Source organism: Aythya ferina (genome assembly GCF_964211825.1).
Source record: "Aythya ferina genome assembly, chromosome: 8".
NCBI classification, from domain to species: domain Eukaryota; kingdom Metazoa; phylum Chordata; class Aves; order Anseriformes; family Anatidae; genus Aythya; species Aythya ferina.
Window position 1 is genome coordinate 21,065,459 of NC_140304.1, and position 12,030 is coordinate 21,077,488.

The following is a 12,030-nucleotide window of genomic DNA, read 5'->3' on the forward strand; positions in this document are numbered from 1 at the left end:
AAAGTAACAGCAGCAATTTTACTGGCTGAAAGAAAAAAAAAAAAAAAAAAAAAAAGAAAAAAAAAAAGGAAAATAAATAAAGTATCAATCAAAAATACTGCTGAGAATATACTAATATTTTGCAATCTAAAACCAAATGAAAAGCTAAAAAAAATGCACAGAAATTATCATGAAACATAAATGTGATTTCTGAATAATTCTATTTATGATAATAAGACCTTAATTTTTTTTTGTGGAGGCTTTATTTTTACATCTCCACAATGTAGGGTTGCACTTTTCCCAGCATTCCTTCTCTAGAGCTATCCCTTTAAACCTGGCAGAAGCTTTGCTTTTATAGAAGTTGGTTTTACAGTTCTCTGTTTTTTCTCATCCAGCTGGTAAGTACTCAAATTTTATTGTGTTTATTCTTTTGGATTTCCAGGGAAACAGCATATTTTCATCAGGTTCCATAACATAAGAGAGTTCTTATGTTTTCTGAAGCATCGCTGGATGTTCTAATTAAAACTAGGTCTAAGATTAGCCATTAGTCTTCATTGCAGTGCAATAGGCAGTTCCCTCCAACGTAAGCCTTTGTATTTATCATAACTATTTATATAAATGCTGCAGTCAGCTCTGAATCCATGTAAACCTAACGCTATTTAAATTAATTTCAGAACACTTTTGTGAGACACTGCTGAATAACTTAGTCAAATCCAAGTTGATTATAACCAGTTCTTCTTTACAATAACTAAGTTAGAAATCTCATACAAAAGGGTTTTTGTTGTTGTTTTCAGGAGGCAATTCAGTTTATCTTGTAAAACATTGTGGGAAATACTTTATGCTGATACCTATAAAGCAGTTATATTTTAAACAGGGTAGGGATGTATTCCTTTCGAGTTTGACCTCCCCCTATTATTGGGACTAATGGATTGAGTTAAAGGTAGCAAACTTAAATCCCTCTCCTCTCTCTTTAACTGTTTCTGCACTAAGTAGGCTTCTGGTACCACCTTGGCTTCTGTTGGGTTTCAGAAATAATTGTTGATGATACAGTAAATTTGTTTTCCCTCCCTTGTGTTTAAATCCCAGCCTTACAAACACTCATGCATTTGCTCGGTTTTATGCACGACTAAATCTCTAGCGTTAATGAGACTGCTCATGTGCATAAAGTTAAGCATATGTGCAAGTGTTGCATGATCAGGGTCTTAGGATGCCAATTTGCAGTAATAACAAATTTGCATAAACTCATGATCCCAGGCACTGGGCTCCCTGCTCATTATCAATAGTGATATTCGTTTATCTGTTTCTCATTCACAGATGTTATGAGCTTCTTTTTTTTGTTGTTTTGTTTTGTTTTGTTTTGTTTTGTTTTTAAGATGGTTAAACCAACTTAAAGTTAGTTTTATTGCTACTGAGCCATTACTGATTTCATCCTTATTTTCCTTAATATATGTGGGGGGAGCTCTCCATCATCACATTTATAAGTTCTTCCTGTGGGCTTGTAAATGCCCACCTTCCCCATGTTGTTATCAGCTCACTTATGCTAGTGATGAAATATCAGGTCATACTTCTTAAGCTGAAAATATGTTCTTTGCTGTATATGAGTGCTGCAGAAATACCATGTGCAAATACCCAGCTAGGACTCATCAGACTCCTGTGCACAAGTCATGGCTTCTGTCATTGAGGGGCTAGGCCCTAAATGAAATTAGTAGCAACTGTAACCTATTGTGCCAGCTAAGGGAGGCAGCTTGTATAGCTTTTAAGCAAGTGTCTTACATGGAATCAGAGAAAAGCAAAGTATATCCTTAGTGAAATTATAGTGCATGTCCTACTGGATAGATAACCTTCCTTCTTATGTTCAGTTCTGGTTCGTCTTTGTTATGATCAGCACTTAATTCTTATATTGTAACTCCAAAACATCTCAGTGTGCAACTCCTTTTTCTCAGAAGTAGTGGTGCCTACAGACTCTCTCTAAATGGTTGGGTCAGGTACCACAGAGAATCTACATAGTTTTCCACAGCCCCTCAACTCCGCAGGGAATCCAGGATGCACAATTCATGTGCAGTTGGTTTCCAGCCCCCAGCTGAACCTGAGCAGACTGGAGTAGAACATTTGACTTTGCAGTGAGGAAGTAATCTCAGTGATGCTTAATAGAAAATAAACATTCCTTTGTTTTGTCACCTAACTCAAGTATGTAAATTTTCCAAGGTGTGGGGAAGAGTAATTCTGGAACAAAATAACCACCAGAGAGTAATCATCTAGAGGACTACACAATTCCCTGTCTGAACAACCAAACTTGATAAAAGGCAAATAGTAACGGGGAAGAGAAGGCAGTGTCAATTTAAAGGAGGGAGAAAAATATGTGGATTATTGAGAAAATAAGAGAAGTATCACATGGTAACAGTTTGCAAGGATGTCTCCCCTGAAGCTAAACAAAATTCAAAAGTCATCAACTGAATCTTAGAGAAAACCTCAATGATATTCTATATGCTACTTTTCTAATTAATGATTTGTATGCAACACTTCCAGGCTACAAATGTTACAGGCTAGTGAATCAGATGGCATTATCTTGCAGAAACTGCAGGAAAAAGTTCACAATAAGAGAGGAAGAGGAAAAGATCCAGTGGTTCTGCTCAGCTTCCATGAAACCAAGGAAGCCTATGGGATTTACTTATCTTATCACACGGCCTGAATGTGATATTCTTGTGATATCCTTCTCTTTTAAAACTATTATTTTCTTCATACAGAAGTTGTGTATGTGGAATACATATTCTGTAAGCCATAAATTAATAGCTTCCATCTGGATCTGACAACTTAAGGGTGCATCCATCTCAGCACATGCAGAGAATGTATCTATGTGCACTGAGAAGGATGATCAGAAATATACTTTGTGGTAATTCATAAATTCATAGTCTACAATAATAACATAAAACTTTTTTTTTTTTTTTTTTTTTTTTTTTTTTAAGCCATCCTTTCAAGTGGTCAGTGTCATCCTAACTACTCAAATGACCAAAGAGTTATATCTCTCAGCTATGTACTGCCTACTTCAAGCCCATTCAGAAATGATTACAAGCTGCATGGTTATTTTAGGCCTTCTTTCTCAGATGAAAGTTCAAGCAATACTAATGGAGGACGTAACAAGTGACAGTTGTACTGCATCTCATTCTGCACACAGGAGGTGCTGGTGAAGGGCTTCATCTAATGACAGTGAAGCAATAGTATCTTCTCCACAGCTCCTATAGTGCCAACACAAGATGACCTTAGAGGCTTTACCTGTCTGGTGCTGCAGATGAGTGTTACTGGCTGGTTGCCAAAGCAAACATCCTCTCCAGGACAGTGGCCAAATTTCAGAGCTCCTCTTTCTATAGCAGGAAGACTGGGAAGGAGTTAGTAACGGAAGCACGCTCAGGCTGTGGTTCCCAAATGTGCTGCATGGAGGTAATGAAAAAATCTGCCCACTGTAGTGACAAAAGCAATGGCTGGAGTTATTTCAGGTACTTGTTGAAGTAAATTTACTGCAACTGGCTGATAGCAGTACAGAATTAGTGTTTGGCTCCAGCTGTGCAAGGAAGTGAGCACCTCTGGAGGCAGGAGGCTGCTGCTGTGCTGATGGAAGGTGTGCAGGGCTCGGCCCTGGCAGAGAACCCTGCAGGCTGGCTACCAGCATGCCCACCACAGCAAGCCACCAGCTGTGAGGACCTGGGGCTGCTGCTGTTGGAGAACAGCAAAAAACAAAGCAGGAGGCTCTCAGGAAGACTGCACAGGAAGTCCGAGATAAAGTGGAGGGGGAAAGAAAAGTAATGTTGTTGGTAATAAAGTCTCTTGTTCAGCACTACAGGAAAACATGTTTTCTCTGATCTGTACCACTGGCGCATTTAAGAGTGCTTCTGTGGGTTCCTGGGATTTCACAATGCTTTACTTTAGTGAACCTAAATTTCAAATTATAACTCCCACATCTGTCACTAATGAGGGCAGCAAAACTTTAGAGATTTCTGAAAGCCATCTGGAGCCACAGAGAGCAAAATCTCTGGAGGCCAGCCAGAGGAAGGTATTAACCCTCTCAGTGTTGGTGCAAAAGCAGGAATGCCAGCTACTATTACTAGATAAATGAGTCTGTGTATACCTCGAGGTCTTACTGCAATTATTTTTAGTATAACACAGTTTCCTTACCAGCCCAGGGCCCTTCAAAGTATAATCATTAGGGAAGCACACAAAGAGGCTGCATTGTCCCTTAGCATGCAGCAGAGACCCATCGTGTCCTCCTTTTGAACAGCAGGGTCTCCTGTTTCTCTGACAGCTGTTCCCTGCATCTGGTTGTTGTAGCACCCATGCCCTGGCTTGACTCCTGCAAAGTAGGCGCTTGTGACAGAGGAGCCTGCTCTGTTACCACTTATTTGTTTAAATGGGTTCAAAAGTTCTCAGCTTCCTGACAACATTTTTCCCCCTTTTGCCTTATACCAATCAGTTAATTTGCTAACATCACCCTCCCTGTCTCCTGATCTTAGGCAAGCTGGGTTTACTGATGTCTTCATTGAGCACTCCAGCTATGAGGAATGCAGGTCGGAGGGAAACCAGGAGGGACAGCTTTTCTGAAATGGGGAGGAACAAGGTCAGGGCAGTGGGGCAGACAGCAAGGGTGGAAGTGAAGAGATGGGATGTACTTTAAAAACAAACTCATGCTGCACTAATCCTACTGCTGCTCAGCTTTATCTTGCTCCACTTATACATTATTAGAAATCTCTTTTTGTCTTCCTTTTTATTTTTTTTTTTTATTTTTTTTTTTCCTTTGTCTTGTTCTGCCTGTTATAAACTTCAGGGCAGAACCCTATTATTCTTACATGCTTTATAAAGTGCTCTGTGTATTTCACGTGACATGGTTTCATTAACTTCCGATCAAGGAGTCTGTTTCAGAAGAAAATATTAGAACTGCCTGGAATTGGGAACATTTTTCAGAAAAGGTGATAGTTTTTTGGTTTGAGGCTGCTTTACTTTTTATGCAGAATTTCTGTCCTAACCAACTACAGAGCTTTTTGAGCTCTCTTCCAGTAGGCTTATAGTAAATCCAGATTTACAGAATTGTAATGAAAACTGAATGCAACTTCTGTCTTTATTAAAAAAAGGACAGAGACTTCAAAGAGACTTCAATATTTATTGAGCAGGTCTATTAGAATTTGATGTTTTGTTTTGTTTTGTTTTGTTTTTCCACTGCTCTGCATGTCCTAGGTGAGCAGGATAGGCCTGCTTTATCTCTCATAATGTTCTTCCATATCATGGTTGAGCACAGAGGCATGACCATAAGGAAACTTACCTTTACTTCTGCCAGCCATATACCAGTCGATAAAGAGAAATCCATTTTCTTTCTTTCTATCAAGCACTGAAAAAAGAAAAAAGGGGCTGTCGCATGTGTGTGTCAAAGCAAACAAAAGTTTAAAGTAAACTCTTTCAACTAACTCTTTTTCCTAGCAGAACTTTCTCTGCCTTCTGCTGGCTGAAGGGCATTGTAACTCACGCAATAAAAGGGGAAAAGATCTGCTGGTAGAGACTGTTTACTTCAAACTTCTGTATGTTTTGCCTCCCCTCCAGGAGAGAATGCCATATTTCTATGAAGCCCTGTAATTTTTTATTTTTTTTCTTTCCCTTTGACTGACTTGAGCACTGGCAAAAGCACCTGATTGACAAACAGGAAGCTGAAGGGCTTCCAGTCCCTGCAGGACAAGTGGCATGAACTGCTGCACTGCAAGCTGCTCTCAGACGATCCTCTCTGAGTGAACGGCTGGTACCTGCTAATAAGCCATGTACTTAGGCCAAAAATTTTCAAACCACAGACACCTAAGCTCAAACACTGGCACTGAAATGAATGACATTCACGAGTTACTAAGCCACTTCAGCCACTAATTTTAGAAAAGAGTAAGGTACATAAATGCCAAGGTTTAGTCCACTTGTAACAACTCTTGAAAATACTGGAACTAAGCAGCTCCTACACTGAAGGGCCATGTTTCGGGTCCAGTTTGCATACCACTGGAGCCGCACTGACAGCCTAGGCAAGTGCTGTGACCAGCGCCCAGATCTGCACACAAGTCAGGGCCCAAGGAGGTGACAGCCCTGTGGCTGCTGCAGGCCAGGAACATCAGTTTGTGGCACCTTGCTGATTTGCAGGCTGCTGCTCATGAACTGCCCACCCTAAAGCAGCTGGAAACTGAGTTTTCAATTGTTCCTTTGTCACCTGCTGTGGACTCTGTGTGTGTCTGAGTGTGTGTGTGTGTGTGCTTTTGCCCTTACTGAAGGAGAATGAAAATGAGAACTTGCAAAGGGTCATTTGGATGGAATGCTTGGTGCAGAGCAATGCTTTTCAGGGTGACATGGTATCTGATGTTTTATACTCATTTCCCATATATAAGAGCAAGGTCAAAAACCAAGGATAGTCTGTCCTTTCAGCACAGAGGTGATTGCCAGGAAGGCAATTGCCATCGTAATTCTGGATCCAGTGTTTCTAGGAGATGTGCCTCACATCCATTTTTTTATTATCAGAGCAAGGGCTGTTTTCCCCTTTTGCTTCTTTTTTGTTGTTGATTGAGTTCTGTTGTTGTTGTTTGCATTTATATTGTCCAGCCACTAGGGATGAGTAGGAAGAGTAAGAGAACAGAAATAACACTGAAATGAAAGACAAGAAGTTGGAAATCTTCCCTTCCCCTATCCCAGCTGCACAGCTCTGCAGCCAGAGTCAAGTGCCCTGGCTTTCTTCTTTGCAACTCTTTTCTTCTCCCCTCTATCCCCCTCTAGTTATTTCAGGAGAGTAAGGTTAACACAATGGCATTTGAGGCAATCTGACCTGATGGCCATAGGTTTTTGCTGGCCTCCCTCTTTGCAGAGGCCTTGAACATCACTTGGGCTCTGCATCCCTGCAGACCCTGACATAACGGCTGCACTCTGCACAGGGGCACCAGCAGAGCTCTGGGTCAGGCAGGGAGATAGATATCTAGTCTTGTGACAAAGATGTTGAGAAGGTTTTGGAGTCCAGATTTTTGTCGTGGGCATTTAAAGAGCTCTTTGTGCCTCAGGCTCCTGTAAGAGATGACCCTAAATACTGATCTGGAAAATGGTAGATTTACTTCAGCAATATGAGCTCCATTTCCCAGGATGTTCGGGAACATAGATCTTTGGAGCCAGAAGGGATTAAAAACTTCACCTACTGTGTAGTGAAAAACTAAGAACCATGTCCAAAAACATCTGTCTTGAGCTCCTAGCTAGTAATGAGATATAGAAAGTCTCTTAAAATTCCAGGGACAAGAGAACTCTTGTCCATTCAGTCCCTTTTCCTTTCTCATGTCTGCTGCAGCTCTTGAATAAAAACCTCCCAAAAATATATATGTAAATGTGGGGCATTTTACAACATTCTTGTGAGGCAGGCAAATGGGTTAGGCCTTTGAGGAAGCATGAATAGGTTAGGATTATAATTCATTGTAATTTCATGGCAAGCTGCAATTTCAAAGGCATAAGTCCTCCATTTTGTAGCCAATAAAAAATTTAAAGGGACAAAAAAACCAATTTGCTTTATAATCAATAAAATGTACAACTTTTTTATCTTATTAGAAGAAGTTGTCGGTTGCAGACAACCATTGTCAACAGGCCGTTTGATCTATCAGTGAAACAAATCATTACCAAGAACACAGAGCTGCTGCTGTGGCTTTTGTGGTGTTTTTAATGAGGACTGGAAATACTTCTGTTCCATTACAGGACTCGAAAGTGAATTTGTTGGAGTCACACCCAGGCTCAGAGTAGGAGATAGGGATTTAAAATAATTAACTGCATGATTCCAAGGAACTCAATAGATTAAGGACTCATTCAGAATAAAACAGTTCACTGTCTCTGTGAATGGTATTTGAAGATAGGCTGGTGGTGCTGCTTCAGCCTAACCTTGGGACTGCGCAGGTTTAAGGGGCACACATGGCTGCTCTAAGGGTCTAGACAAGGAGAACAGAGAGCCTGAGCACTGGTATGAAAAGAGACAGAAAGGTAAAGAAAATGTGATGCTGTGGGAGGGGGTGAGGGGCTGTTTGGCATGTGTTTCCCACCATCACTGTGGCAGTCCCTGTACTCAGTGGCCCTGAAACTCTTGCTGCTGCATCAGTAGCACTGGTTCTCCACGTCTTCTATGCTTGCATGTTCCTTAAGGTATAGCACATATAATAATGTGCTGAAGGTGACATAGGACGGACTGAGGCTAGAGATGTGGTTTCTTTGGGCATGTTTCCCCATTAGGAGCCCCCAGGCCTGAGGGCATCCCCCCTGCAGCACCATGACTGCTTGCCCTGTGGAGCTGCTGGCACCCAGGGGCAGGGCAGGGCTTGCCCTTCTCCCAGCCCCATGGCAATGGGGTGTCCTGAGATTGATTGTGAGCTGAGATGGGAAACCCAGGACAACAGCTTCTGTGAAAAGCATCATCCTAATTGAAAAGTGATGTTAATGGAAGACATACCCTTAGGTCACATAACTCCTGAAATAAACCACAAAGTAGCCTAGTAAGTCAAGGAGAACAGATTTGTGGCAGCTCCTCCACCTCAGACTTTGTCTTTGGCGCATAGTTCATAACAAAAAAAAAATCCCCTCCACTTGGCGAACAGCAGCACCTCCCTGGAGCCCTTCCCCCCCTCCCCCCCCCCCCCCCCCCCATGCTGGCAGGGGGCTGCGTGGCAGAACACGTAACACTGCCCTAGGAAATCGTTGGGCTGCCCCGGGAGGTGTCTGCAGGCAAGCAGCCCTGCCCCGGCTCCCCACGGTGCTGGCTTTGGGAGCCTGCTCTGTGGCCTTTGGAGCCGCTTCAGAAGCTGCTTGAAGCTGGATGGGACCCAGAATTGTCAACAATCTGAGTAGTCTCTTGCAGTCCTGCTGTGAACTGATTATCACATCTAACAAAATAATTTGCTGGAACAAATAACACTTCAGGCTCTGTTGTTTCAGGTGAAACTTAGTCCTAGTAAGTATAAATTTATAATACCAGCCACAGCATTATGAGTTTCCCAACAGTCAGGCTTAATTCAAATGTATATTTCAGGCCCTTACGGGGACACTCTCCTCTTTGTACACTGGGATCTGGGGATTTACACGCATAATTCCCTTTAACACTAATAGGAGTTACAGTATGCACATATATTCCCCTCTTGTTGTAGAGATTCCCCCGTGAGGATAATAAAGACGTTTTAAATTCTGGTTCCATGACGGTTTGCTGTTATATTACACGTGCTCAGTCATTGGCCCCGGTTCTTTCCGGGGGGGTGGGGATACGGACGGGCTGCACCTCGCAGCCCCCGCCGTCCCTGCTGCGCACCCGGCAGAAGTGATTTCGGGACAGTACGGCTGCGCTCACACCGGCTGCTGCCTGTGATTTAAGCACGAAAAGCCCCGTCCGCCTCTATCCCAGGGAAGGAATCTGTGCTTGCAAGCAAACGCCCGTCCTTTGCTTGCCAGCCCGGTGCCCCGCAGCCTGCGGGGGCCGGCGGCAGAGCCTGAGTGCCACCTGCCGGGGACGCGACTCCAGCCGTGGGCTCGCTGCCGAAGCGGCACTGTGGAGGGGGAACAGCTGGGCACAGCTGGACGCGGCAGCGGCTGGCTGGAGACCCGAGCCCGAGGTGCACGGGGAGGCGGAGTGGGCAGCGTGAGGCTGGAGCATGGTGCCGCCGTATAAATAAACGGTAGTGGTGGTGTGACACTGGGGGCTGCGCTGCTTGGTGGGGGAAGGAAATAAATATTTCCTTCTGAGTCCACATAGAATTCATCTAAGCAGCTGACAGAGGAAAAAAAAAAAATGTGAGAGCAGTGTTTCTTAGGATGGTTAGCTGAAAAAGAGAAAGAAAATGAGAACTGACTTCGTTCCGTTTCCTGACATTTTTTTTGCAGCCATTAAGAGCACTGCTGAAAAACTTCTATAAGGCACTTCACTTAAACAGGATTTAACCTGATGTTTAAATGAGCTGCCCAATCAAGACCTGGAGGGTACTAGAATATCCTCACTGGAAGTGTACTCATTATACTCTGCTGCATTTGCAATGTTTTGCAAATGCCTGCTTGTCTAACAAGATATACTCACATAAAATGCATTTGTAGCATAACTGTAGTGGGGAAAAAATGCCATCAATTTTGTACCATGCCTAACCAAAACCTACTCGTTGTGTCCAGTTCCTTTTTTTTGTGAGAGTGAAGTTGACCCTGTTGAAACTAATGGCTTGATACATAACAAAACATGTGACAGATAAAGAGATTATGTAGACTGAAAAAGCAGTTGCTTTTGAGATGGATTTGGGGGGTTGCTTGGTTGTTGTTTATTTTGTGGTTTTGGTTTTGTTTTTCATCCAGGTATCTTTGATGATATGTGATTTACTGGTAGATGTGGTAGTCTTCTGACAGACCCACTGTGTTAGACAGATTTGGAGCTGGCTTGTCCCCAGCTTGCATGGTATAGAAAAGCCAAGGCCAGAGTCTCTCTGACCAGGACAGCCCTGTGCTGCATGTAAAGCTGAGCTGCTAAGGTACCCCCCACACATCTCTGGCTGCTAAACTAGTCCTAGCCACACTTCTTCCACAACCTCAGAACTGCAGTTTGGTCATGTGGATGGGTTGCTAGTAAGAATTTGCCATCACGCTGTATGTAAAAGGCAGGACCTAAACTTATTTACAGGCACCAGACTATGGAATGCCCAAATCACTTTTTCTCGGAGTTGTGTTTCAGTCTAATCTGGACTGTAAAGCCACAACCACTTTGTCAGGCTTTTCAGCACCTCCCAAGATTTATCTTGAAAGAATGAAAGTGGTAATGGAAGCAGTGTGTCCTCATGCATGCTCACACATCAGAGGTTCATCTCCTCTCTGTACATTGGGCTTCAATGCTTCATGCAAGCTAAGAATTTGGCCTTCTGTGTATTTCTCTATCTGCAAACAGAAAATCTGTGTTAATAAATCTCTTCTATGTGCTGTGAGTTGTTGGAGGATCTGCCAGCTTATTGCAATTATGTGTATTTTAGATCAGAGAGGTGATGGCTTATACTTGGAGGCTCTGCACAGAGTGTTGCATGTTATGCTAGTGACACAGCTTTGGCTTCAAGCCCTGATCCAAAGCCAGTTGCAATCAAACAGTCAAAGGGCATGTCAGCACAGCATAAAGAAAGCGTAATTGTAGCTTGTCCTAGAATTACCCTTGTTAGTTTAATCCAGCTAGCATGAGAAATAATAACACAAGCAAATGTATAGTCAAGTGCTACCAGTACACAGGGTTCTCTGAAGTGGGTTGGTGATGCCTCCTGGAACCCCTCTCCATGCACAGGCAGAAACAGACCTTGTCCATGTCACTTCTGTGGCCAGCATTGGGCCACAAGTATGCCCTGACATCTCAGTTCGTTCTTGGCAGTCCTAGCTGGGGGAGCAGCAGAACCTCTGGCCACCACCTCACCCCACGAAACACTGTGGCCACGGCTCCCACAGCAGTCCCCCATGAATGACACAAGACCATGAGTGCCAGAACAAGCATCCCAGCTGCCCCTTGTCCCCAGAGCAGGATAAGGCAGATCACATACCAGCTAAAAAAGGCTGGCTGCTGGAAAGCAGGGATTTTAGCATGATGCCAGGTGCCATGAGAGGGGAGAAAAGCCTAATCTTCATAGCTGGGGGAGGAGGGAAAAGATTAAGAACATGAATGGAGTTTCAGAAAAAGAGGTCTGAGGTACTTGAGAAGAATAAGAATATATATATTATTAATAATATATATATATATATAAACCTCTTTTATATAAATTAGTATGTATACATATCTGTATACATGTGTGGTTAAAAACACATGTATAAATTAATATTTTTATACATATCTGTATACAGATATGCATAAAGATGTACATGCAATATATTTAGTAGTATATAAAAATATTTTGCAATATTTTCATGATTTTTTTTAAGCTACCCTCCCTGTTGTAGGACTCTGGATTATTTCAAAGCATGGGTCTTGTTTCAAAAGCTGTGGAGCTCTCCATGAAATAATGAAATAATAAGAAGCATAAATTAATAGCCGGT

The 12,030-nt window shown here is 42.7% G+C and overlaps 2 protein-coding genes across 2 annotated transcripts in view; one reads left to right on the forward strand and one right to left on the reverse strand.

The window, feature by feature from the left end:
- The window catches only part of LOC311440306 (uncharacterized protein), a 114,604-nt gene that overhangs the window by 84,705 nt on the left and 17,869 nt on the right, over positions 1–12,030 (reverse strand). Inside the window, exon 2 of the mRNA XM_084527021.1 lies at positions 5,285–5,350. Coding sequence (XP_084383147.1) covers positions 5,285–5,350 — 66 coding nt within the window. The remainder of the gene's footprint in view (positions 1–5,284; positions 5,351–12,030) is intronic.
- Positions 268–12,030, forward strand: part of LOC311440304 (vitellogenin-1-like) — a 74,139-nt gene continuing 62,376 nt past the window's right edge. Inside the window, exon 1 of the mRNA XM_084527015.1 lies at positions 268–377. The gene's annotated coding sequence lies outside the window, so the exon portion shown is untranslated. The remainder of the gene's footprint in view (positions 378–12,030) is intronic.